The sequence below is a fragment of the Dunckerocampus dactyliophorus genome, chromosome 12, assembly GCF_027744805.1.
Source record: "Dunckerocampus dactyliophorus isolate RoL2022-P2 chromosome 12, RoL_Ddac_1.1, whole genome shotgun sequence".
NCBI classification, from domain to species: Eukaryota; Metazoa; Chordata; class Actinopteri; order Syngnathiformes; family Syngnathidae; genus Dunckerocampus; species Dunckerocampus dactyliophorus.
Genome location: NC_072830.1, coordinates 5,960,376 through 5,987,925, shown reverse-complemented (window position 1 = coordinate 5,987,925; position 27,550 = coordinate 5,960,376). Strand labels below are relative to the sequence as shown.

At 43.2% G+C, this 27,550-nt stretch overlaps 1 protein-coding gene across 3 annotated transcripts in view; it reads left to right on the top strand.

Moving 5' to 3' along the window:
• The window catches only part of plekhg2 (pleckstrin homology domain containing, family G (with RhoGef domain) member 2), a 46,814-nt gene extending 19,993 nt beyond the window's left edge, over positions 1 to 26,821 (top strand). For 2 of the 3 annotated variants that reach the window (XM_054793469.1, XM_054793468.1), the window contains exons 3-15: positions 2,524 to 3,035; positions 7,394 to 7,494; positions 13,186 to 13,252; positions 13,586 to 13,632; positions 18,465 to 18,615; positions 21,506 to 21,637; positions 23,275 to 23,457; positions 23,530 to 23,622; positions 23,732 to 23,818; positions 24,015 to 24,048; positions 24,895 to 24,987; positions 25,102 to 25,203; positions 25,274 to 26,821. In XM_054793469.1, coding sequence (XP_054649444.1) covers positions 2,524 to 3,035; positions 7,394 to 7,494; positions 13,186 to 13,252; positions 13,586 to 13,632; positions 18,465 to 18,615; positions 21,506 to 21,637; positions 23,275 to 23,457; positions 23,530 to 23,622; positions 23,732 to 23,818; positions 24,015 to 24,048; positions 24,895 to 24,987; positions 25,102 to 25,203; positions 25,274 to 25,425 — 1,754 coding nt within the window. In that variant the 3' untranslated portion in view covers positions 25,426 to 26,821. Of the gene's footprint in view, positions 1 to 2,085; positions 2,457 to 2,523; positions 3,036 to 7,393; positions 7,495 to 13,185; positions 13,253 to 13,585; positions 13,633 to 18,464; positions 18,616 to 21,505; positions 21,638 to 23,274; positions 23,458 to 23,529; positions 23,623 to 23,731; positions 23,819 to 24,014; positions 24,049 to 24,894; positions 24,988 to 25,101; positions 25,204 to 25,273 lie in introns of those variants that run through there. The other variant, XM_054793470.1, reaches the window with a different exon arrangement.
• Positions 26,822 to 27,550: the final 729 nt, after the last annotated feature.

Below are 27,550 nucleotides of genomic sequence, written 5' to 3'. Positions count from 1 at the left end.
TGTAACATTTACTTACTTATATTACATTTTAATCTTATTTGATCCTTAATTTAACATTCTCATTTCTTTTTTTTCTTAACACTGCACAAACACCTTTTACACAGGAAGTGAACAAAATATTGTAATTGACGACATGGAAACGTTATGGTGTGAATGAATTATTAGTAAAAGAAGGGGTAGGATGAAAATCTTCCTACTCCTCCATGTGACGGTCCTCAATGTAACTTGTTAAGCATGTCTGAAACAAATAAATCATACCATACCGATATGTCCAGGGTGTACCCTGCCTGTCACCTCAAGTCAGCTGGGATAGGCTCCAGCATACCCCCATGACCCTAATTAGGATAAGCGGCATAGAAAATGGATGGACACTGAATGAATCAATGAAAGGTTGGACAGGAGTCCATACTTGTCCCTCAACCTTCATTCTTCTTTGTGGGAACACTTTGAGGAAGACCCTTTTGTGTTCCCACCGCACAAAGCAAGGTCCACAAAGGCATGCTTGTAGGAGTTTGCTGTGGAATAACGAGAACACATCCAATGTGAGAAACCTCTCACCTCACAAACGTCCACAGTCCTTGCAGAAAGTCTTCCCAGGAGACTAGAAGCTGTTCTAGACTCCATGTTTTCTTCCCAATACTTCTCATCTTTCATCTGCTGAGAATACGTGGACCATCATGAGGACCACCATGAGGACCTCAGGGTCCTGATGAGACACACTTGAGGATGTTTCCTTCTTAGCTGTTCATGCCAAGAGGGGAACAGCTGAAGGGATCACATGGTTTTATGTGGTCATGGCAGTAAAAAAACCCACAAGTTAGTTATTAAGACCATCAGTGTTCCATTCTGACATCGAAAAGCACATAAATACTTTGTTTGTTCGCTTATTGATACATTCACACCAGCGTATCTTCACCCAATGCTTTAAAGTCACATATACGCTGATGAAGGCTACTGTAAAGACTATCATGCTTCTTTACAAAGTAACGTTCCCACCTTGTGGCCTGGTATGCGTGTTGCACTCTTTTCACTTTATTTTGGTACAGTGGAATCCAATCAAATCGGTCGCCAACCCCGCTTAGTCAAAAAACTCAGAACCATACGCAATACCCCTGTTGCTACAATTTCACATGAAAACAGAAGAACCCAAATTAAAATATGCACGAATGGAGGATGTCAACAAGCTGCCAGAGGTTGAAAGGTCCTTTATTATCACCAGTGACATGCGGTGAGGATCATGTTTTCAAATACTCCTTTGTCCCATATATTACATTTTTTCATTAACTGAAACATGTTTGTGTTCTTCTGATACTTTGTTGTAAAAGTCTGATCACCTCCTGGTGAGCTTGCTTATACAATCCTCCATTTTGGCAGTCAAATTCATTCATTCATGTATCTTCCATTTCACTTGTGCTCTCCAGCTGTCCAAAAAAGTAAATGCTGGCTTTTCCTCTCTATGGAAGGACGGCAGTGACAAGCACCATCCAGCTCACGTACACCGCCACCCCTCAGGATGAAGCGAGTACTGCAAGTGCCCCTCGTCTGACATTTCCTCGTATTTTATTGTCCGATTAGCAAGAATAATGATGTCACACTTACATTAAAGACATTACCCAGGCTGTAGAAAGTCATGGTAAAAGTCATAATAAACATTTCTGCAACATTATATTATTGGCAACATGCTGACAAATGCAAACTGGCAGGTGCCGTGATGCAACTCAGCAGATGACACTCGGGGTTTGCGCTGGGCCAACAAGAGACACTTGCAGCAGCCTCATCTTGGCTTTCTTCCCTGGTCAGGAAATGTGCAAAGTCAGACATTTTTTCTTAAGAAAATGTGAAAAATGATTGGACTCGTACAGAAAATACATTTATAATACAGTCCCACTGAGTCATCTTGTGGTTCACCAACAAGATTGTGGGGCCAAATCGTCACTTTTATTGACAATGTTGGTTCATGGTTGTCCAGAATGAACTTCTAAGACGTGTGTGTGTGTTGCACATCAGCACCTGTTCGGCAACACCTGCAGAATGTTCTGGTCGTCATCAGCACTGGGGAGGTTAAAACTGTTTTTTTGGGGTGGGGGGTTTGTTCTTCTGTTTTCTCTCATACTGTTTGTCCTAGAATTTCAACACTAAATGGGTTTTAGTGCTTCCTGAAAAGCGTGCACTCAGGGTTGTGTGGACGTGTGAAACTGATGACACGAAGTTGTTGTTGAATGTGTCGTTGCAGCAGACTGGGACATTTTTAGATGACATCAGCTTGGATGTTGTCCTCAAATTGACCGTGACGCTTCGCTCTGAGGGCATTCTTGTTTGCTCTTCAATGAAAAGACAAACAGGAAGTACAGACACTTCCTATTTGCACACAGTCTAACTTCCTGCAGACACGTGTTACCGACAGAGCGTTGATGATGGGTGTCTTTTCTCTTCGCGTCTAGACGTTGGGTTTTAGGGTAAAACTTGAAAGAGGTTGTCTGTTTATATCAGGTTTATTGATGCTAAAAGGTCTTCTCCTTACAGGTGCCAAGCGCCCCTCCTCAGTGTCCTCACTGAGTGGGATTGTGGGTAGGATGATGTCCTCGGGCGAGCGAGGAGCCTCGTCCTCCTCGTGCACGTCCGTCAACACCGTCTGCTCCGACTGTGAGCGTCCCGCCTCGCTGTCCTTGTCCTCCTCAACCTCCTCGGTGTCCCTCCAGGATGCCTCGCACTCCTCTTCCTCCTCATCTTCCTCCTCGCTGCCGTACGGCGCCGTGCCCGCATACACCGCCTCTTTGTCTTCATCTTCAACGCCCAAGAGGAACGGCTCTGACATCAGCCTGGACCTCACTCCCCTCGTCACACCGCACGGAGCAGGCGGAGGAGGATGCGTTGCCAAGGTGAGCGGAGGCCACGCCCCCACCGGACATCTGGCCAATCCCGTGGCAGTGGCCTCAGGGGCCCCGCCCAGGCAGCTGTCGCGGCTGGAGCGAGTGGTGATGGAGATCGTGGAGACGGAGCAAGCATACGTGAGAGATCTGAAGAGCATCGTGGAGGTGAGGGGCGGAATTCACGTTACTAATGCTGCGTCTCCATTGGTGCACTTCTATAGTGACACTTAACATTTTGAGTGCATAAGTGCGTTAACACTGAAAAGTATGGCAAAATGCAGTGCACTCAATACAGTGAAAATGGCGACTCCTGGCTAGATAGCGAAAGTGGAGGGAGTAGCAAACCTTTTCAAGTTGGTAAATATTACGTCGTCATTTCCGGTAAGTACACAACAACAGTACCGTAATGGATTTGGGACAGCGCTGCACTGTCAAAATTTGCGACCTCAGGGATTAATTACACTTAGCAAATAGTGTACTTGCCAAAGTGTACTGACGGAGACGCCACTTACCTCTTTATTGTCTTGCATTCATTAACTGTGAGTGACATGTTGGCGACACCCCCTCTGTCACAGAACAGCAACACCTGCAAGGATCATGATGTCATGTCTGTTAGCCAATCAGATGTGAGAACGAGGCAACATTTTGAATGTTTGTGTGTGTGTGTGTGCACAAGATTTATTGGCCAGGTGTGAATGCCTGCAGGGAAGTTCACCTGCAGCTGGCCTACACACACACACACACACACACACACACCTACACACACACACACACACACACGACCAGTGAGCAGGATGTGTAACATCTCCAAAACATTTATGTCTTCATCATTGTGTCAACTTTCAGGATGGTTTCACGCTAGCATCGTTGTAGTCTGTAGTTGGTGTCCACCATATTGGACCTCTGGTGTGGACCAACACTGGTCTCAAACCACCTGTAGTGCTGTTCAGTTGTGTTGAGGAGTGGTCCAGTCCAAGTGAGGACTGGAATTTCATGTGACAGTGACAAGTTAGATCAAGCCAATGAGGGGGCTCTTGTTGTCTTGGTGTGGCACTTGCGATGGCGCTCATATTCCCTTTGCATCGTCAAGCGTGTTTTTCCGGTGCACGAGCCTCTCGCCAGGCGCATGCACGTTGGTTTTCCTCCAAAAGTGTGAGCTGAGAGAGAAGCGTCCGTTTGAAGCGCAATACACACTTTCATCGTCTGCCAATACACACACACACACACACACACACACACAGTGCTGGGCTGTGATGGTGTTTATCAGCTGTGTCGTTTCTCATCACATTTCTTCTTTTGACTTTATGATCTGTTTTGCACATGAGAGTCATGTTTGAAAATAAATGGAAACTTTTGTCAAGTGATTCGGACCGTTCAAGGATCCAAACCTTCATTCCGGATATCCATTGTCTACATTCCTAAAAGTCTCGTTTTTTTCCGGGATTCCACATTTTCCACAACAAAATCCCCCCTGAAAATGAATGGAAACTTTTTAACGTTCCACATTTTTCAACTGATCCACACCATTCCAACGTCCAAACCTTCAGCTCATTTGAGACATTCTGACTAGCTATTTTCGAAAATTACACATTTTCCAGGCCAAAATTCCTTTTCAAGCAAATGGCATTTTTCCTCATTTCTCAACCCATTCATACCATTCCAGCATCAAAACAGTCAGCCCAGCAGTCATCCCCAAAAGTCCCACTTTTCCCGTAATACCACATTTTCAGTACTGCATGTCAATTCAGCTTTCGCTTTTCAGCATTCACATGCAATTCCTATAGAAATGTTCTCCTTTAGTTCTAGTAAGTCATTGACTACGTTTCCATGCACACAATATTGCAGATTTCTATGGTCTTTCTTTATTTTTTCCCCAATGAGCACACACCACAATCAGCACACACACACACATCATGTTCTAACAGTCCCAGGACAACCGTGTTGGGGTACGAGAAGGAGGTGGACAGGAAGTGTCTCATAAAATCTTTGTAACATTCCAAACTCAGCATGTGCATGACGACACTGTGACTGATGAATGTGTAGTTAGGACTTGTATAATGTTAACAAACCATATCACAAACTGTTTCCGATCAAGTATGTGGAATGAAAGCCTCTGTCCTCCCCCCAACCCCTCTCTCTATTTGTGGTTTGGTTGAAATCTGGATTTGATTGAGGCTACATGATGTCACGCTTTGTGGGAATCTGAACCAACGTCCATAATAGGCCTCTATGTGTGTGTGTGTGTGTGTGTGTGTGTGTGTAAGAATCAGAAGGCGGTCACACAGAAAGTGGACGCTTTGTTAGAGAAAGTCCTTCCACCTGGCTCCTCTCCTTTCTGGGAAATTGGCAAATAAGTCCTACTAAGTGGACTTATTAGATTGGATCCTTCAGGTTCTGTCCTTTCTGGAGGGAGAAAATAGAGGCAACACGAGACGCTCTGCTGCTGCTGCTGACCGCCGGCCAAGTGGGACAAGGAGCTGGATGTGGGGGGAGGGGGGGTGAAAGATGATGGGACGCCAGAGTATTAAGAGGTGGGGCAAAGACGGAGAGACGGGAGGATTGTGGGAAAGCCAGCGGAGCTCAACTTGAGGATTGCAGGGAGATTTGGGGAACAGGGAGGAGGGTGTAGTGGGGGGGAGGCAAGCAGAGAAACAAACAACAGACTGAAAGTGGAATGTGACAAAGACAAGTAGACCAGCTGGGAGGAGAACAAGATGGAGAACGTGTTTCCTTTTTTAATCCACATTCTTTTACTTTGCTTTGCGCTCCGTTATATTGCGCTGATTCACATCACTTCGCTTTATGCTACGTTATTGCGTAACATGACATTTACGTTATGTTGTGTTACGCCACTTCACCTCACTTTATGCTGCTTTACGTCACATTGTGTTGCATTGCATTGAAGTTACGTTACGCTACGTTACATTATGTTACGTTGCGTTGTGTACCGATACTTCACATCACTTCACTTTACGCGCAATGATGTCACAACTGCTCCACGCTACATTTACTTTATGTTACGTTGCACTTTCCTTCACTTTATGCTGCACCATGTCACATTGCGCTCCATTACATTTAAGTTACGTTACGTTACATTACAGCAGGTCTTATTTGCAGACGATACGACTGTGTTTTGTTCTGGAGAATGTACACAAGAGCAAATAAAAAAAGTCACAGATGAAATGACTAGACTAAAAAGATGGTTTGATGAAAAACGACTATCCCGGAACCTAAGTAAAACTAAGATAATGCTATTTGGGAATAGCAGAAAGGATACCTAGGATGTAACTCCCCCTTTACCTTACCTTACCTCGCCTTGCCTTGTGTTGCTTTACTTAACTTTACTTAACTTTAGTCAGCATGTTAGCAAAGTTGTGCATCAAAGCACAGAGAGCGACGCAGACAAGACTGCAGTGTAGTGTGCATGCTAGGCCACTAGTTGGTGCTGTAGCACTCCCACTGTCTGGATTTGTTTGTGTGCTACAAGTCAAGTGGGACTTGATGGAGAGGTGTTCCTCCCGTAACATTTTGATGGTCTCATTGATTGTTTGGCTCATATAGTGCTGCTATAGTTGTCCAAAAGTCATTCTTTCTGTCTAACTTACTGTCTAACTGTCTAACTAACACTAAACGTGTTTTTTCTTCTGGTTTGGTTTGTTTTCACGAGACCTTGCATGTCCTCCTTCTACGTTCCTCATGTCTCCATCATTATTCACTCATCTCTGCGTTTATTTACTCTGCTGCTCCTGGTGTCGTTCCTGTTCATGATTAATGTGGACTTTTTATTGGGTACACTTTGCTAGCACCAGGTTGGAGCACATTTTTGTCTTTGGATTTTTCTTCATTCTTGGCGCCATTATTATGACACACTCTGGGTGCCCTGAACAAAAATGTATTTAGTTATAAAAAATTATAAAAAATGTTGTATTTAATTATAAAAAATATATTAGTTTTAATAGATATATATAGTATAAGATAAATTAATATAAACATTTTAAATTCAATTTATTAGTTTTAATATATTTGGTATCCATCCATCTTCTATGCCGCTTCGCCTCATTAGGGTCGCGGGGGCATGCTGGAGCCTATCCTATGGAGCCTATGGACAATTTAGAGTCTCCAATTAACCTAACATGTATGTTTTTGGAATTTGAGAGGAAACCGGAGTACCCGGAGAAAACCCACACACGCACGGGGAGAACATGCAAACTCCACACAGAAATTCCCAACGGAGATTCGAACCCAGATCTTATATTTGTTATATTTATTACAATTATTTAATTTGGATTATGCCGATTTATGTATGAATTCATTATTAATTGATTTAAAGTTTTTTGTTTAACGAATGTACATTATATGTGTATGTTTATGTATAATACAATACAAAGATACAACACTTCACAGTCTTGTTGTTGCAGCCATATTGGGTCATTTGTGACTAGTGTGCGGGTGTGCGTGTGTGTGTGTGTGTGTGTGTGTGCATGTGTGGGTGTGTGCGTGTGTGTGTGTGTGTGCATTTGCAGGACTATCTGGGCTGCATCATCGACTGCGGTGGTCTTCCTCTGGCGCCGGAGCAGGTCAGCACGTTGTTCTGCAACATTGAGGACATCTATGAGTTCAACAGGTAGGTCGCCTCTTTAAAGTGCATTTGCATATTCAGAGAGAAAGAGAGAGAGAGAGAGAGAGAGAGAGAGCATTTGGTCTAAAGTTGATCCAGTGTAGCTGTGGCTTGTTTTGACAGTACAATCAGGTCCAATTTAAAGGCCCCTGGTTCCGCTTGAGCTGATCTCGCTCAGAGATGACGGAGAAACAGTCCTGCAGATGTTCTCTCGTCGCTTTGCCGTCTTCTCTCAAAAATGTAGAAAACTGTTGAAACAAGAAAGTCTTTTTTTTTTTGGGTTCTGTTGGACGGGATCCTGGAAAAGATCTTGTGGCAACACTTTTTGGCTCAGAGAGTCTCATAAAGATGGAGCGAGATAAGATGGAAACATTGGGCCACTCGAGCAAGGCAATAACGCTGCCAGGGCCGCGGGTTTGACTCCCACCGGGACCAAGATCCGAGGATAAAAAAGTTTGGGATTTTGGCAGCTGAAGGCAGCTGTTGAGCTCATGTGAGCGGATCGGATTCTTGTGGCTCTACTGAGACAGAACGCTGACTTTTGTGTGTCACGCTAGTGTGAGAACGCTCACGTGCAGACAGACTGGGCTGCAGTGCATGATGCTTTGCTGGGGTCAGCCCAAGCAAGAACTCATCACCTCCAGAAGGATCCGGGGTCACCATCAGGTCCCCTTGTGAGGGGTCCATGTCCAGAACCTCAGCAGACATCCACCGGTTCAGTCATCTCCATGTGACTTTCATCACCTTCTACCTGAAACCACACCTGGACTTAGTCTGACCTGGACTGGAAAAGCCTAAATGTTCTCAGGTCTCCAAGACCTTCTCAGGACAAAGGGTTAACGGTCACATTGGTCCTCATAAATATATTATAGCTGACACACACACACACACACACACACACACACCCTGCTGAGAATTCTGTTTTCACACTTCCTTTTTTGTGTGTGCTTGCTCCAACACACACTCTGTCTCTCTCTCTCTCACACACACACACACACACACATTATTAAACACTCCCATAAGTCACATACAAAAGCTCAAATGCGCACACACACACACACACACACACACACACACACACACACACACCTACACACACACACACACACACACACACACAGTTTTCATTCCTTCCAGACTTCCTGCCCCTGGTTCTCATGGGAAATATTGTGTGTGCATGTGTGTGTGTGCATGTGTGTGTGTGTGTGTGTGTGAGTGAGAGAGAGAGCTGTCTAATGAAGTTTACGTTAATGAAGTAAATGAGTCCCTAACGAGCTAATGAGGTGAAGCTCTGCAAAGTGAAGCAGAAATCCCCTCAAACCTCAACTTGACTTCCTGCAGCGTCAACGTTTGACCCGCTTTCTCTGTCTTCCTTCTCTTCTAAGAGCACACGCACACGCACATTGCAAAAAAGAACAGACAAAACAATAGCGGCGACATCATCCAGCAACCAAACTGTGTGTGTGTGTGTGTTTGTGTGCACAAAGAGAAGTAGTTCTATGCTCAACCTACTGGCCAAATATACGTGTCAGGCAGTTTGCCCCATTGGTGGACTCTGGTACTGCAGTCGGCACATTCACAAACTTTAAGGGAGGTTTAAATAGATTTGACATATTATTATTACCAATCAGCCTGTATAGAGGTACGCTACGTAATACTGGAAAGTATTATCATTAACTATTACTGTTTTCCTCTTCCACACACTTTACTTAATATGGTGTATAATTTGATTACAGGAGGTACTCAGTCTAGTGCAGTGCTTCTCAAATAGTGGGGCGGGTACCCTGGGGGGGAACGGTAAACTGTCAGGTGGGGGCGTTAGAGGCAGGGAAGACTTTCGATATTAGTGCAGACCTGCCAACATGTGTGAATCTGTGGTACGCAGCATGCGATTTGACTCTTGAATATGCTTGTATGCTTCACTGCTCTCAATTTTGTTGCATTTTGCTGGTTTCAGTTTCAAGTTCAGTCTGTACAGTACAGATAATTAAATTGATATTATCAGTTTCTCAATAGTATTTGCAAAAAAATTTCTGTCCCCCAGTCGGGGAGTGATAAATAATTGAGAACCACTGGTCTAGTGTAAGTCACAACTTATACCAAAATTAGCATCTACGTCCCACATGTGCAGTAATAAAAATATAAAATACAAAAATTAATGAAATAGTAATTTTTAAAAAGTGGATCTGGAAGGAGCACTGCAAGGAGAGGCAGGCTTATGAGAGAAGGAAGTCTCAATAATGAGACCACTATGCTTCATAGTTATTACTGTCCGTTTCATAGGAGCAGGTCCTTTCACATGTTCAAAGATACCATCTTTATCCTTCATGATGGCCGCCGCATTTCAGCGGCATGGACCCGGCATGCAGCCAATGTTGTTCAGCATTTCTCCATTTTCTGAGTACAGTATTTTGCGATGTCTAATTTCGCTTCACTTTTCACTTTCCTTTTCTCTGACAAGCTACCATCAGAAGAGTCTGTGTCACGCTTGAGTGACGGGAAAAAAGTGAACTAAAAAGAACAAAACGTTGTACTTCCTTAGTATGGCGACGCATGACCACGTATTCTTCCACCTCTGTAACTAGTTCTGTTTTTCCTTTTGAAAATTAATAACTAATATAATGAATTCAATAATTTATAGGACTGCATCCCTAACCATGAAACTTTGTAACACAAGGACCGCCTGTATTATTATTATTATTATTATTATTATTATTACTATTATCAGTATGTTAACGAGCATCGCTAGTGTCGTCTATGTCCCAGCTACTTATGATTCATCGTTTGTAATAGAGCTCTCATATGTTATTTTCATACACATCGCTAGTCTAATATGCCACAAGTGTGTCGTAATGTTACAAGAGGAAAGCTGCAGCCCGCAATCAAGTACAAGCAGATGTTCAGAATGGCGTCTTTACTGGCCACAAACATTTTTATCTCCGGCACAGAAAGTCAAAGTAAAAGAGTAAAAGTGTGCAGGAAGTCTGTATATTCAGTCCGGCTTCCGACAATTCATTCATTTGTTTAGGAAATGGCATTGTGTGTGCATGCGTGTGTGTGTTTGGGGGGGGGTGCGGGTGTTGTGCTGCCATCTTGTTTGTGCTCCCAGGCTGCAGGGAGGTGGTCTGCCGACTGACATGCACGCTATACTTTGCAGCCATTTTCATTTCTCCTACGTTGCAATTTGACTACTTTTAGGCAAGCAAATTATAAAGATTTACCCTTTCCAATCCAGAATTATCCTGCTGGCACCGCGCTGACGCTTCCACGTAGTGGCTGGATAAGATGTGAACACACAAAAGCGCGCTAAGCTCATAATAGTAGATTGGTGGTGGCGCTCTTAAGATGACCTTTGAGAAGCATTGTGCAGGAACTGTGCAGGAACTTTGGACCACGGGAACCGTGGCCAACATGATGCTCCTGGCCATTTTGGGCAGGTACTTTTTCAAATTCCAGCCAACCTTCAGGGACTTGTGTAGTGCAGTGGAACTTGCTTAAGTTAAGCCAACTCCAGTCTAAATGAACATATGCACAAATGGAGGAATTAATGAAGTCAACAAACTGACAACATCCTTTATCAGCCATTCTCCTTATGTCTCTGGACAAAGTCAAAGCACACCTGCAAGCAATGCTTAGTTTCCGTTTCAATTCTGGCTATGTTGACAACCGCTGATGTCGACATCGGTCAGCCAGTCGGAGGGGCGTCGAGATAAGTACTAGGAACTCACAACTATTATTTCTTTGATGTACTGCTGTCAAGCCTGTTGCTTCTGCAGGGTCATCAGATTGATTTATAAAAAGTTTCCTGGAATCTCGCTGCTGTGCCACAAGAATGACAGCTAACTCAAAGTTCAGTCCCATTTGTTGGAAAATGGGACTTTTGCTGACTTTTAGGCGGCTTTTGGTGACTTTATGACAATGAATCGTCCATGTTGAGTGTCCTCAGTGAAAGAGAGGGTCTACTCTTGGAGTGTTTGCTTTGGCCCCTACCAGGGATCTCTGGGGGCGCTGCCGGGGTCATCTCGGGTCAGGGGTTGTCTTGAAGAGAGGTGATGGAGTGTGTTATGAAGTGGAGGTGTGTAGTGTTTATGTGCACTTCATGTCTTTTACTCACCACCCTCACCACCACCAGCCCCCTCTAACCATGTGTGCCGCCCGCAAACGAGGCCTGGCGCCAGAGAAGGGCGAGCGAGGGACAAGAGGAGGAAGAGGAGGGGAGAGTCTTTGTGTGTGGTTGTTTATTGTTTAGTGGGAACAAGATTCTTGTGGTCAGGAAGCTTCTTGTTGGCGTGCCATCACACTTCTCGTCTGTTCTGGATTCATCCATGTTTGCTGACCTGGTTAAATGTGACACGCTAAGTCTTGACGTTGTCACGTTACCATGACAACAGCGACCTGACTTATGATGAAGGTGTCATGACGACTTTACATCCAGACATTTGGAGGTCCTCCCTTTACTCATTCACCCATTCATTCAGTCTTAAATTCATTCACCCATTCATTCATTTGTTGATTCACTCATTCATTTATCCATTCACTCATTCATTCACCCATTCAGTTGGTCTTTAATTAATTAATTCAGTCAACCATCTATTCATTTGTTCATTCATTCACCCATCCATTCCTTTGTTCATTCATTCGCTTACTCACTCTTTCACGTTTACTCATTCATGCATTCATTCAGTCATTCGCGTATTCATTCATTCACTTACTTTATTCATTCACTTATGCATTCACTAAGTTGTTCGTTCACTCATTCACTTACTGACTGATTCATTGTTGTATGTATTCACTCATTTATTTTGTCATTCACTTACTTATGCACTCATTCATTCAATCACTTACTGATTTGTTCATTCATTCACTCATACATTCATTCACTTACTCACTCACTCATTCATTTATTCTGTCATTTATGCATTCACTAAGTCATTCATGCACTTGCTCACTCACTCATGCATGTATTCACTCATTTATTCATTCATTCACTCATTCACTTACTCACTCATTCATTCACGCATTGATTCATTCATTCACTTTTGCATTCAGTCATTCATTCACTAATTGACTCACTCATTTATTCATTCACTCATTCAGTCAGTCATTCACTTATTCATTCATGTGATTAATTCACTCATTCCATCTGTCATTCATTCATTCAGTTTTCATTCATGCATGTATACACTCACTCATTTATTCATTCACTTACTCACACACTCATTCATTCATTCACAGTTTCATTCATTCATCCATCCATTCATTCATGTGTCCATAGAGCGTTCATCATTAAAGTTGACGTGTACTGGAGGTGCTAACTGTGATTTCGTCTTCAAACATATTAGTCGTAAAGTTAAAGCCGTTCAAGTGGTTTAATGGCCAGCGAGCAGCAGGTGTCAGGCTGCAGATTTTCTGCCTAGCAACACATCCAAGAAGTAAAAAGTCAACTTGTGGAGTCCTCCTCAGAGTTCTCATGTTGCAGCAAGGAGGAAAGCACCTCCTGTAGAAACTATGGCGTAGGAAGTGATGTCATGTGTTTTACATTCTATGACCACCACCATGTATCCTACAAGGCATCTTCTGGAATATTCTTCAGGATGCATTCCAACACACGAGCGACTGACAGGAGAACTCCATACAGGAGAAAGGAGTGACGCAAAGTACAGAATATCATTTCATCTTCTCATGCTCTCTCCTCAGCGAACTTCTGGAGGATTTGGAAAGGAGCCCCCACGCCGCCGCCATCGCCGACTGCTTTGTGGAAAGGGTGAGGAACGCGGTGTGTGTGTGTGTGTGTGTGTGTGTATGACAGGAAGCAGGTCACAGGCAGTAGGTCATTGACTCCACACACACACACACGTCACTTTGTTTATGAACTTGTGCTGCTGAGGATCAGACCAACACCCAGTGAAAGTGTGTGTCTGCATAGAAGTGTGTGTACAGTGGTAACGTTGTTGCAGCAGAATAACAAGTGCTATGAAAATGTTTAAAGAGTGCTGACTTCATGATGTGTGGAATAAAATGACAACACATTCTATGCTAAATGCTCGTTATCATACTACAACATGGTTTTCATTTCTTCTTCTTCTTTGGTGAACAGAGTGAAGCTTTTGACATCTACACGCTGTACTGCATGAACTACCCCAAGTGAGTGTACTCTGTTTTCTCCTGTCATTGTACATTGTAAGAATATGCTAGCAGTGAAGGAGAGAGAAGTATTGCTTTCCTTGCTGTTGGTTATTTGGCTAGTTAGCTGTTTAATTTCACTTTCAGCAGCCCCAGAATACAACTGGTCGAGTCCATTTTGTCATCTGTCTTACTCCCTGAAGCAGAATGTAGCCTGCTAAGTAACGATTGTGCGGGGAAATGTGCTAGAAAGGTCTTACAGACAGAATAACATGAGTGAAAATGTGGAATCAGGTTGTCCTTAAGCCTTATTTGTGTCCTTTGAGTTTAATGATGACCACTAAAGGACCTAATAGCATCATGATGATGATGTCAGCATGTTTTTACTGTCTACATGTCGACATTTGACAGACTTATGACTTTACCGGGACTTTAAACCTGACTCTACTTGGACTCCCTGCGCCCCCCACCCTCCTTGGGGAGACTTTTGGCTCTGAGTTCTGTTTCCTGTCAGCTTGTCCTCCAGAATCCCGAGGCCAGTAAATACATCAGCAAGGAATGTAGCCCCAAAAAATAAAGTTTGTTCACTTAACTCATTAAGAAGTTTATTTCATGTCGACTCGGTTTTCCTCGGGCACACCTGCTCCTTCTTCTCAATGTGTGTGCGTGTGTGCTATAAACATATGGAAGAGTGTTTTCTCTGTGGGCTCAAACTTTCTCCTCTATGACCATGTGTGGCTCACAGGCCAACACACACATCAACCTTGGCATCATCTTACTAAGATCACTGCTTCTTGCCTCCTTTAAAAAAAAAAAAAAAAAAAAAAAAAAGTATTAAAAGTAGGTCAAATGCTTTTAGTCATCCAAACCAAAAATGTGTCCCCAGTGTTTTGCAGCTGCATCACTTCCTCCTCTACTGGACCCGTGCAGCAGTGCAGGGTCCAAAAAGAACGACTGTGCCTGTTTGTAACATTGTGGGCCGCCGTCACACTTGCTGACTTGAGTTTTTTCCTGCAGTGCACGGCAGCCATAAATCAGCACATGGAGCCAAAGACGTGTACGTTACGCTCCATCCTTCAAGCGGCTTCCTTGTCACTAACTGGTACAGCCCAAAGCAGAATCATGAACGTGGTTCTTGTCATGTTGTTTTTTGTGGCTGCTCATAAATCACGACAATCAACTTTGCCTTTGTCGTCTTCCCTACCATGGAAAGATTTACACCCCACCTACAGCATCTACCCGATCACATGATCATCTTTCTCTACTGTTCGACATAAAGGCAAGAACTCTAGTGCAGTGGTTCTCAACTGGTTTGGCTGCCATCGCCCAATCGCTCAGTGACAAGTGACCCAACCCAAACTTCTTAAATATCTTATATTTAAAGGGCCTGTTTGCAGCAATTACGCAACTGCTGGAGACCCCCTCGCTGCCTGGGTCAGTAGATGGAACTGGGCGTGAAAATGAAGCAGATATAAAGGCGATCTAGCTGTGTGTGGGACAGACGGCACGTTAAGTTCACACTCAATGTCCCTACCCTCCTGCTTAAGCATGGCCAAGTTGCCCATAAACATGGCACGCACCTTGTGGTGGCGTAGCAAGCAAATGGCACTCATGCATTCAGGGACATCAGGTCATGACAATTTTTTTTGCAATTCACTGAAAACGGCTCGGGTCGCGACCCACCAGTTGAGAATCACCGTTTGAGTGATTTCAAATGAAAGCTTGTGAAAAATGTTTTTGGCCACCGTAAGAGAGCTGAATATAACAATCTTGATCAACCAAAAGGAAAAGTCAGACCTGTGCCAGAATTTCAAAGTCATGATGTGTGTCTTTGCATCAGTTGCTCACTTGAGAGTCTCCCTCTGCAACCAAATGGCTGTTCATGCCATTCGACAAGCTTTTTTTTTCCACCAACAGGTTGTGTCATGTTTCGTTGCCTGTTTACTTTCACTTGGAAAGCAGCAGCTTACAGATGAAAAAAGGCCGTAACGACACAACATTATTCATCATAAATCTGGTTTTACTTGACTGATGTTCACTCGATGGCAGTTTGAAGTCTGCACTTATGACATGGAGTTGAATGGGAGCATCTGTGTGGCCACCTATCATGCTTCACCTGCATTTTCTGCATCCATGAGAGTTTTTTTTACTTGGAATGACAGCACAGTCAGTCCAGAAAGTCACGTTTGGACGTGAACGTTCTGGAGCAGAGGTTTGAGTGTGGTGGGGGGGCAGATTTGGTTGGTTTTCCCTCATTGTAGGAGAAAGAATCTGAATGAGCAAAGTGGTCCAAGAGTTGAGCTTGATTGTCATCTGAAATTGCTAACAGCAGCGTGGAAATAGTTTTCTTTCAGAACATGAAAACGGCCGCCGTGACTTGTTGACTCGGGGAGGCTTCAGGGGAGGGGGTCTCCAAGGCCGAGTTTGAACAGATGAACGTCAAGGATTGTGGTGATGTCACATCCTAAATCACATTTGGTTTGTGGCAGTTAAGAAGACGCAAGCATTGATCAGAACTCGGCCCGATGCCTGCGTCCCAGAGTTCACGGCCCAACTTTGACTTCTCTGATGTAAACGCCTAGTGGTTGCCAGTAGAGCCATGATGTTGCTCTGCCCGCTTCTTCTTCCACGTTTACATGCACGCAATATTCCGGTTAAGGTTGCTTTTGTCTTTTTGGCTTTTTTGTATTTGCATACACAAGGAGTACGAATATTCATGTGTACATGTTAATCAGCAAGTCGCTGATGGTCTCGCGCTGTGGTCACGTTTTTGAGCCCAAGATCTGTGGTCTTGCCATGAACCTGCACAAGATCTACACCCCCCGATTCCCTCTTGTGGGCTTGTGGCATCGGCTCTGTGAGCAAACCACAACTCTATTTGGCTTGTTGGCTTAGTGTCGTGGGTGAGAATGGTGGTTGAGGAGAGAGGGGCTGGTCAATGCGTTACAACAGTCAGCCCTAACGGTCCATGTTGCCGTAGATTTTTTTTGGAGGTGCACGTCTATGGAGTTATATTTGTGCCTTAATTTTGAGGTAGCAAAGGCAGATTTTGAGCCATATTAACGTGTAATAATTACTGTCATGCGCGCAGGCACATCGCTGCGCTCTGTCACTCCCTCTCTCTCAGCCTCTGCATGCTTGTCACTCAACGCTTGTTGCTTGCGGAGCAAGGTGAGCCGGTGTGGCATGTGCTAGTACCTCCAGCCAGATGTTGGGGGCTAGGCTCCGGGCTTGGGCTTGCATGCCTGGAGGTCAGCGAGGTGTACGGGTGTGTTCAGTGGTCAAAATGCATTGCTGTTAGTCACTCTTCAGAAGCGGAAGGCACTGATGTGATAATACATTTATTGTATTTACATGTGGCCTAGCGGTTGACTCACCTGACTTCAGTCGCAGGCAGCGTGGGTTCAGTTCCCAGTAACAGTGTGAATGTTTGTTTGTATGTGCCATGTATGCCGCCCAGTCCAGGGTATCAGCAGGGACAAGCTTCAGCTTCCTGTGACACAGAACAAGGATAAGCAGGAGAAAATGGATGGATGGATGTTAATCAGCCTTACTCAGCATAAGTAGGGTGACCAAACTTCCTGTTTTGCCAAGACTTGTTCTGTTTTCACGTCCTGTCCTGGCCGTCCTGATTTTTTTTTTGTGAAGAAAGTGATAAAGTGATAAAAATGTCCTGGTTTTTATGTTTTTTATGAAACTGACCAGCATTAGGGCACTCTGCTGCACGTGACGTAATCCTCAAGAGGCTGCCGTGTTGCCAAAAAGCCGTAAAAAGCAAAACATATGCAGAGTTAATCCTCTAAGCAGACAGAATGTGGAAAGCTCTGGCAAAAAATGTAATGACAAATAAACCCAAAGTGTCCAATAAGCAGAAAACTACAGGGCGGCTTAAGGCTGGAAAGAAGTTGACCTGGAAGCGGAGCAACAAGGCAGACTGCAAAGATGCCAGAGAATGAAAAGAGTAAAAGGTAGAAACAAAAACTTACTTATAACAAATAGACTATGCATACAAAACTTGGAATTAAAAACGTAGCATGGTAGTCGTGGCAACAGAATAAGGAAATGAAGAATAAAGAAGTAATCAGGTACACAGGGGAACCATGTGGAATAATCTGGCGTCTTCCTGGTGCGGAAGCAGGGTTTATGAATCGTCCTAATTGCAGATTGCGTCCACTTGCCTCATTGCTCCGTCTCAGCCCCTAAACAAAGCTGGCTTCAAAAAAAAGCACAAAGACGAAACAGTGTCAGAAGCTAGAATTTAACCAACTAAAGTGTGACAAGTGAGTAGTTTCGAGTCTGCTTGCTTTACAAATGATGAAGAGTTGAATGCCTCCATCGTTACCTTGACCTCCTTCTTCCCGTCCTCCACTCCACGCCGCCTCTTAATGGATGCTGGTGAGACTGTGAAACAAATGAGGAATCCTATCCTGTCTGCTATTTCATTGTACTCCTTTTCCCTCTCTTGTCTCGTCCTTCATCCTCTTCCGTGGTCTTCGTCCATTGTCTGCTCACCATATTGTTTCTTCTTTTATTGTCTTTCTGAATGTGCCTGAGGAGGACGCAAAGCTCTCCGTCATCTTCTAGACCACCCTCTCTCTCATTGTGTCTTCTCCTAAACGCAACAATAAAAGTCTGTCAAAGTTCCAAGCAGCTGCTGAGTCTTCCTGTATTATCTCTCCCATCTGCCACCTCCTTCATCCTGATGGATGAGCGATGAGCGTCAACAAGCGTCGTCATTTTTTTTTTTACATTTCCCGGTCGTTCATGCTGTGATGAATGATCACGGCCCTGCTTTTATAAAAGACGACCTTGTTAATCATGCTGTTATTGCCTGGTCTTTCTGTCTCTATCAGTTCTGTGGCGGTTCTGAGGGACTGCATGAAGAACCAAAGCCTAGTCCGCTTCTTCCAGGAGAGACAGACAACTCTAAACCACTCCTTACCTCTGGAGACGTACCTCCTCAAACCTGTGCAGCGCATCCTCAAGTACCACCTCCTGCTTCAGGTAACACCATATGTACCGTGCTGTCCTCACAACACGTCCCTGTATGCTGCTAGACAGCCAGCAAACCAACAAAGTAAACTCCCTACACAAAGCTTACTTTTCTTGCTTTAGTGAAGCTTTTTGCATGTATGTGTGTGGCAACTGTGACATATAAAAAACATTACAATTACTATCTACAAATGTACATTAGATATGCCAAAACACATGATACATTGCTAACAGCTAACGACACAACATCGAGTTTACCAACAGATTTAAAGTAATAATTCAACAATGTTTGTGGTCGCTATTTAAGTGCTTTGTGCACATGGATACTCACAAAGGCGTAAGTTTCCCGAGGCTCAAACGTTTTAGCACAAATACAGCGTGTTTATGAGCTTTTTCAGTCTTCATCTCTGCCGTTGATAGCTTGCGCTTCTCCAGAGTGGGAAAAAGGACAAAGATTGTCTAATGGCAACACCACTCACTCTTTACTGAAACGATTCTTTTTGGAGAAGATGTCCCACTTGAACTTTTTAACCATAGCTTTTTAACAATTTTGACCATACCAGACCAACCATTTACACATTTTAAACCAATCCAGAAATCACATGAAACCACTGTCTTTGCCCCAAGGCACGACATGTACTACACCTCGTATAGTACTTTTATACAAGTACATTATGTTCCACTGCACATAAATGCTAATGTTCTGTCATTCACCCCACAGGGGGAACATTTTTTTATTGCCAGAGTCAGGAAGTAGCTACTGCCACTGAGAAGTTCAATGTGCCACTCCTGTATCTTATTGAGTTTACGTGGAATGTACATTTAAATGCCTAATTAGTTGTCATATTGGAGGTGTTGGAAACCACCATGTAAACCGCTAATGCTAATTGCTAGCATGTACAGTATATGGGATTTTCCCAGTGTAAATTACCATCGAGCTAGCGCTTTTGTTTTAATGCGTTTTGTTTATTTTGCGTATCAGAGAGAATTGCACCCCACCCAATACCTACTGTAGCTTTGCCTCCGGGGGGTTCACACCCCACTATTTAGGTTGTACTATACTAGGTTGTACTACATATACAGCATATTTACCATGCATTCATATACATCACATAAATATATTTCAACATTATTAGAGCCCTCTAGACATGAAATAACACCGCTATAGTCACCTTTATACTCATATTACCCAATATAGCAGACATAATAACAGAATATATGCCATTTAAGACATAAATACGACTTGTTCTTGTCTGTGTTGCTGTAAATGTGTTCCAGTGCTAGGGGAGTAGAGTGGGTGGGCGGACAGGAGGTGACATCAAGGGTTCAGAGTTGAGTTTTAGCTTGGCGTGGGTTACGGCCGCAACAGTATCTTGTGTTAGGGATTATTGTGCCTGTTGTGAGATCATTCAAACCTGGAATAAAAGCCTGTTGTTCCGGCGATCAAGTCTGGTGCTTGTGTGTCTCACCAAACATTACAGTAACATTACTGACACCTAGGACCAGTGTAGAATACGAGATATCATCACGTCTTTGAATGCCTCGTATTTGTATTTTACTTCATTTAGCCATTCTTACGCTCATAAATGCTTAATTTAAGCAAAAATATATATACAATTTGTTTAAATATGCATATTTTTGGACAAATAATAGGCCATATTCAACCACAAAACAGCATGATTTATTAATTAGTATAATTTTTGAAAAACCATGATAGAGAGAAGCTACGGAATTTGAAGCGCAAAGTGGCGAGGGATTACTGTACAGTGCATTTAAGGTTCATCCTGAAACTCCACTCGAAAGGAAAAGGTTTTTGTGAGTAGCGTTCATATATCACATACCACCTACTTCCTCATGTTAGGCCTAATGCACAACACAGTCTGCTGTATTTTCAGTGTGGTTATTTAATGTTTATGTCATGTGCAACAGTTATTGTGTTTTTAGGAGAACATAACTCCAAATGATGAATATATACTAACAGAATGTGAAATAGTGAGGACAACATGATGCTCTGCTGGCTCAGTGTGGTAGAGCAACAACCTGCAGTGTCAACCAGCAACAACATGTGTTGCGTATTTGTCAAGCTGACCCGTGGGCTGACTCAAACTACACAGACACACGCACACACACTCACACACACATTTGTCTCTGGTTCTCATCCAAGGAAGGACTAACTGAAGAAAAGACTTTGTTGTGTGACATTGTGTTGTTGTTATTAAACACTGCTCAGGCATGTGTCAAACTTTGTTGGACTTTCCCATAATCCTCAGCTGTGTTTGATTGTTTTCGTCTGTCTTCTCGCATCTTTCAAAGCCTTTCCAGAGCATTCTAAAATGGGTCTGGTGTGAAAGAACATCCATCCATCCCTTTTTTATGCCACTTTATCCTAGTTAGGGTTGCGGGGGTATGCTGGAGCCAATCCCAGCTGACTTCGGGCGTAAGGGGGGTACACCCTGGACTGGTTACCAGCCAATCGCAGGGCACATGTAGACAAACACTCATTCACACCTATGGACAATTTAGAGTCTCCAATTAACCTAACATGCATGTTTTTGGAATGTGGGAGGAAACCGGAGTACCCGGGGAAAACCCACGCACATGCACGGGGCGAACATATAAACTCCACACAGAGATTCCCAAGCGGAGATTCGAACCCTTCCCGATCTCCTGACTGTGCGGGCAACATGCTAACCACTCAGCCATCGTACTGCCTGTGAACACCACAAATTAAAAAAAATTGTCTCACAGATGCACTCTAAAATATTGTAGAAAGTCTTCCCAGCAGAGTGGAAGCTGTTCTCGCTGTCAAGAGTCCTCCAGGATGTGTCCCAGTATTTTTGTCCAAAACGGACAACTGAGCTTGAAGGACATTTATGGACATGCACGTTCCCTCTCATCCCAGGAACTTTCCAAACACTTGGACAAGAGCGATCCGGGCTACGAGGTGGTGGAGGACGCCATCATCACCATGACGGCGGTGGCCTGGTACATCAACGACATGAAGAGGAAACAGGAGCACGCCATTCGCCTGCAGGTACCGGCACAGGCTAACATTCAAGTATACATGGAAAACACAGACGTGCACTGGAGTTCAAATAGGTGACCCCCAAGTGTTGACTGCTGCATTCCACCTTTTCCGTTATTGCAGGTGTTCACGTCATTACCAGCACACTGGTGTGCTGTTAGCGTGACCGCCATGCAGTGTTGCTATTTAGCAGCTTCATCAGACACATTTTCCTGTGTGTCAAATGGAACATTTCTGTCAGTACACTTCAATATGTATACTGTGTACACTGCGTGCTTTGTATTGCCGTCCCAAATCCATTACTGTTGCACTTGCGCACAATGACGATCGCAATGTTTTTTCATTTTCAATTGCAGCCACTCAAGTTAGTCCCTCCCCTTCCGCTACGCAGCCAAGATGGCAACTATTGAGGGTGTTAAGTGTCCATTTTTACTATTCTGAGTTGCCGTACTTCTCAGTGTGAACGAGCTGATGCACAAGTGTTAGTACGAACGTATGCAAAATAGAAATGTCTTCATCTTCTGATCCTCATCACACAGCTGGTTACAAGAAAATTCTCGTCTTCAGTTGTAGCTGCAGGTAGAGGTGAACAAGTAGAGTACGCACGTCCGTACTTAAACTTAGTGTTTTGAGTGCATACGTGTGTTCATGCTGAGAAACACAGCAGAGTGCAGTGCACAATAAATGCGGTAGATTGCAGTGAAGTCAGATATCGGCGTTAGCCGGCTAGTTATTACTCTCGAAAAACATGGCGGATATTTACGTGGAGTAGCAAATGATCGAATATATACTGTAATAAACCATGGGCGACGTTACTGTGAAAGTTAATAATTATGCGTAATTACTTACATTTATGTGTTTTTTTCGGTCTTCGCGCTTCACACCTGCGCTGTACACCTGCTGGAAAATGTTGAGTGAATTGACTTGTGAGACAGCACCCTCTGCTGGATTCATAGGGGCAACACCTGCAGATAGCGCAATTAAAACTACTTTCTGCTTAAGTTACCATAAAAAAATTAATTGAATGAAATCGGCAGGGACGGCACAACACTGTCAAAATGTGCACCTTTAGGAACTAAGTACAGTCAAACCTCAGTTTTCGTATCAGTCGATTTCGTCAAAAATGTTTGCTGAAATTTTGTTCACACTGTAGGAGACTGTACTGTCTCTGCCATGGGGCCAAAGAAAGTTGCAAGGTGCCAGCAATAAAAAGCCCTAAAAATGCCAAAACCCTATAATATTCCCCTCACAGTTGTTAAATATATTTACAATTCCGTTTTACACATTAACAAACAATTACAGACATACAGTGTACAGTATTAGACTTACAAAATGTGCAGTTACACAACATCACGTCTTGTCAAAGCATCTTCCCACTGGAAAATGTTGAGTGTTTCAACTTGTTGAGTGACTCGATCAAACCACGCTCTATTTACAATTTATAACACTCTATGTTACCTTAAAAAATGTCAAAGTATCTACAAATTAAAGCAAAGAAAAGAAATCCGCAAATAGACGGAGATACATACGATATATTCTACATTATATTATATGTGATATAATAGTATACATATTGAATTGTACTGACAGAAGTATTTCATTTGAGACCCAGCCATTGTGACCGTTAATTGCCGCCGTCCTTACAGGAAATCGAGTCCCTCTTGGTGAATTGGAGCGGTCCAGACCTGAGCGGCTTTGGTGAGCTGGTTCTGGAAGGTTCCTTTAAGGTGCACAGAGTAAAGAAGGAGCGAGCATTCTTCCTGTTTGACAAGATGTTGCTGATTGCCAAAAAGCGCGTGGAGCAGTTTGTGTACAGCACGCACATCTTTGTAAGTCCCAGGAACGTCTAATTGATCGATATGGAGAACCATTCCCATCTTGGTTGTCTTCCTGCACTGCAGTGTTGTAATCTCCTCCTCGTCGACACGCTGAAGGAGCCGCTGTGTTTCCGAGTGTCCGACCAGATGATCCCCAAACAGCAGCACGTGGTCCAGGTGACTTCTGGGAGATTCCTTCTAGCGTTAGCGAAAGAAGAAAGGCCGTGTTGTGCGATTGCACTTAATAGTTGTGTTCTTTGTGTTCATGGCTGCTTGGCAACTGCAGACTAAAAACATGGAGGAGAAGAGGCTGTGGGTACACTACCTAAAGAAACTCATCGTTGAAAACCATCCCGCTTCTCTCCCACACAAGGTAACAAGAAACATGAAATACTGTAGTTGCAGAATCAGTTTTCTGTTGGCCTTTGCTGCCCCCTGCTGGTGTGGACGACACACCTCACTGTGTGTCTCCACGTTAATAGGTTGCATTGTTTTGAAACGGCGTCATTGTGACCTCATGTTGTGTTGTTTCTGCTTGATTTATGTTAATTAACGTTCATGTTCTTCAGGCCAGACAGGTTCTCGGAGACAACTTCTATCAGTGTGAGTGAACGCTCAGAAAAACACACTTGTTTATGATGTGATTCTTTTTCAGACATTCTAGTGCTACTTGACGTTAAAATAAAAACACTATGCAGCAGAAAATGAATACATCAGTGATTGACAACCACTTCTCTTAATGAGCACAAACATGATTAGTTATTTACTACAAGCAATGTCTCTTTGTTCATCGAGCTGTGCCAGCGATTCCTCGTTTAGTCAGTCAATTCGATCAATTGGTTCCAGACCTGACTTAAGTGAAATTCCGCAAAGTTGGATTCCTTATTTATAAATGCAATATCTTAATAGTTTCCTAGAGCACTCGTCTAAAACGAGTATCCGGCTCATCCCTGGTAGCCAGTCTTCATGCAGTGTGATAGGTAATGTAAATTAAAGTCATGTCTCATAACATTACTGATGCCTAGTGACCACAATACTACATATAACTTGTCTTTCAGTATTTTTTGACTAATAATAGGCTATAGTAAACCACGAAACAGCGATAATGAATTACTATTATTATTTTTTAATAATAATTGTATAATTTTTTATTATTAGCGATATCCAAACTGCAACATAGCGAGGGAGGACTGTATACAGAATATACATTTTCAACAGTTCAATGGACCAATAATATTTATTATTTTATGTTATCGGGATTCGTTTTTGTCAATTTCATGATGCCTCCCCTGTCACTGCTCACAATAGCTACATGAATAAATAAGTGGGACTATTACATGTTTGTAAATATGAAAAAAAAATTCTCACGCACATGAACCATGTAGTTTTCTTGTAGAATTAGTCAAAAGAAAAGTCACTTCCTAACACTACTTCTTTGCTCCCTTTCAGCCCCACACCTGGGCCAGGACCATCTGAAGAAGTCTTCAGCTTCTCCACAACTGGACGACATCCACGCCTATCACCGCGGCAGACGGCAGTCAGGTCAGACTTCATTACACACATCACGTTTCTTCTGAAGGAGCTTCTGGGTTTCGACACTTTGATCCCAATCAGAAAGTCTGAAACGTATGATTGTCTGTCCCCCCAACCTTCCAGAACCACCAGAACTGCTAACATACACACCTGAAAAAAGCAGGAAGGGTCTGCCGCTGCTGCTGGAGGGAAATCTGCCTTACAGACGCACCAGGAGGCAGTCAGGTAGACTTTAGAAAAGATAAACGAAGAGTAGACTTTAAGAGACAAACCGCTTTCTCTGTTTGTCTTGCAGCTCCAGCCAAGGACATCGAAGCAGCTTTTCATCCACACGGTGAGCAAATCCTGTCAATCAGTCAATCTACCAAGTGCTTACCAGCAGTTTTAGCTTCTAAAAAGAAGAAAATGATGATTCACTTATCATTCATGAGACCCGTCTCGGGCTAACGCACGAGTGAATTTTCTAATGGGATGTCAGTTCTGCACACATTACTACAAACTCCTCTTGAACTGTAATGCCCGTGCTTGTCACCAATACAATTCCAATTGCGTTATTAAGGTATTTTTATGACACCCTTATTTTGTTTACACAATTAAACAGTATGTGTTAAACAGCGCTCTTATTTTAAAGGCCAGAAGTGTGTGTTGAGAATGTCTGTTGACGGTTAAGACAAGCTGGTAGCAAAATAAACGTGCCTTTCATTCTTGTTTCACTCAGAACTTGCACGACATCAGCGGGCATCCTAAAACGCTTGTTTGCATTAACAGGCGGTAAAACACAACACGGTGTAAACACACCCATGCAGCCTGACTCGCACGCAGATGCACTAGCATGCTCTGCTAAAGTAAGCTAACCTCACTAACTTCCATTCATGATGAGTTTTGAAATTTTTTGGCCAACTTTTGCTGGTGTTTCAGGTCGCCGTTTTGGCATTTTTAGTTTGGGAGGGGCCAGGCTGGTTTTTGTAATGAGATTCCACCACGATTGAGCGGTCCCCCAGAAATGCTTCCCCAGTCAAACGTTCCTCCTCCTCACGATGACAGCATTTCATTTGCATTATGTCAATTTCCGCAAGATTCCGCATTTAGCAGTAGATTCCGTTTTTATTGGCTGATTCCATCCGTGATTCTTCCATCCATCCATTTTCTATGATGCTTATCCTCATTAGGGTCACGTGGTATGCTGAAGCCTATCCCAGCTGACTTTGGGCGCCAGCCAATCGTAGCCACCCGTGATTCTGTAATGCAGAATGCATGGGGACTGTAATAAGAGATAGAAGTGGTAATCTTACGAGAAAAAATGTTTTACAAGAATAAAGTCGTAATATTATGATGAAACAAAATATTTTAGAAGCATAAAGTTGAAATATTAAAAACAAAAGAGATGTTATTTTTTTCAAAAGTCGATCATGACAATCATGACAACAAACAAAACAGAGTAAATGTGCAATTAGGTTAGGAAATTGTAATATAACGAGCATAAAGTCAAAATATTTTGGGATAAAGTCATAATATTACAAGAAAAAAAATTCATGAGAATAAAGTTGAAATATTTGTTAAAAATAATGTGTTGTAGGTAGAAGTTCATATTAATAATACACTTTGTCACCTATAACACAAAGCTTCAGATGGAGTCTGCTTTTTGTTTAAATACATCAAACTTCTTAGCATATATTCAAAATGTTAAATATCAAACTGGCCCCCATACGTCCCTCAGTGGAAAACATTTGGGCACCCCATGCCTTAGGCAAAGTGTGTATTTTATTAGTTCAGATCCTTCTTAAAGGTTTTAGGTCCCTCCGATTGGCCGACCAGCTTTATCTTAGGTCGAGGAAAAGGCTTCTTGAGACGTCATCTGTACTTCTGTGAAGAAGGTGTCGGACGTTTCGCTCCTCATCCGAAGAGCTTCGTCAGCGAACTAATAAGTGCTGGTAGCTTAGGCCTTAAATACAGTAAGAGTGGGCGGAATTGGTGTGCCAACACCCTCCTCCTATTGGTTCCTTACACTAAGCCTGGGCGGAGTAGTGGTATAATCCTATCCTGTTATTAGCACCTCCGATAAAAGGGAAGTGTCGCATCCTAATTAGTGCATCCTAAAGACAAGGCTCCAAACCAGAAACAGAGCAATGTGGTCTATTCCATCCACTGTAAAGATGAGCAATGCAAAGAGCACTACATTGGGGAAACTAAGCAAATGCTCCAAAAAAGGCTTTATCAACATCGCAGGGACAATGCTAGTGGTCCTCAATCAGCAGTACATCTACACCTGAAAGCTACCAATCACTCTTTTGAGGACAGCGATGTAAAGATTTTGGCCAAAGAAAACAGATGGTTTGAAAGAGGAGTAAAGGAAGCTATTTTTGTCAAACAACAGAACCCATCATTGAATCGGAATGGTGGTTTGAGGTTTAATTTGGACCCTGTGTTCAGCAGGTTACTGAGACCAAAACCCACAGCTCTTAGTCTTGCAAATGAGGTGAAGGCAGGGCCGAGCCAGAACAATAGATGCTAACAAGCCAGTATCAGAGTCGTTCATACCCAATTCAGGGAGCGACACTTCCCTTTTATCGGA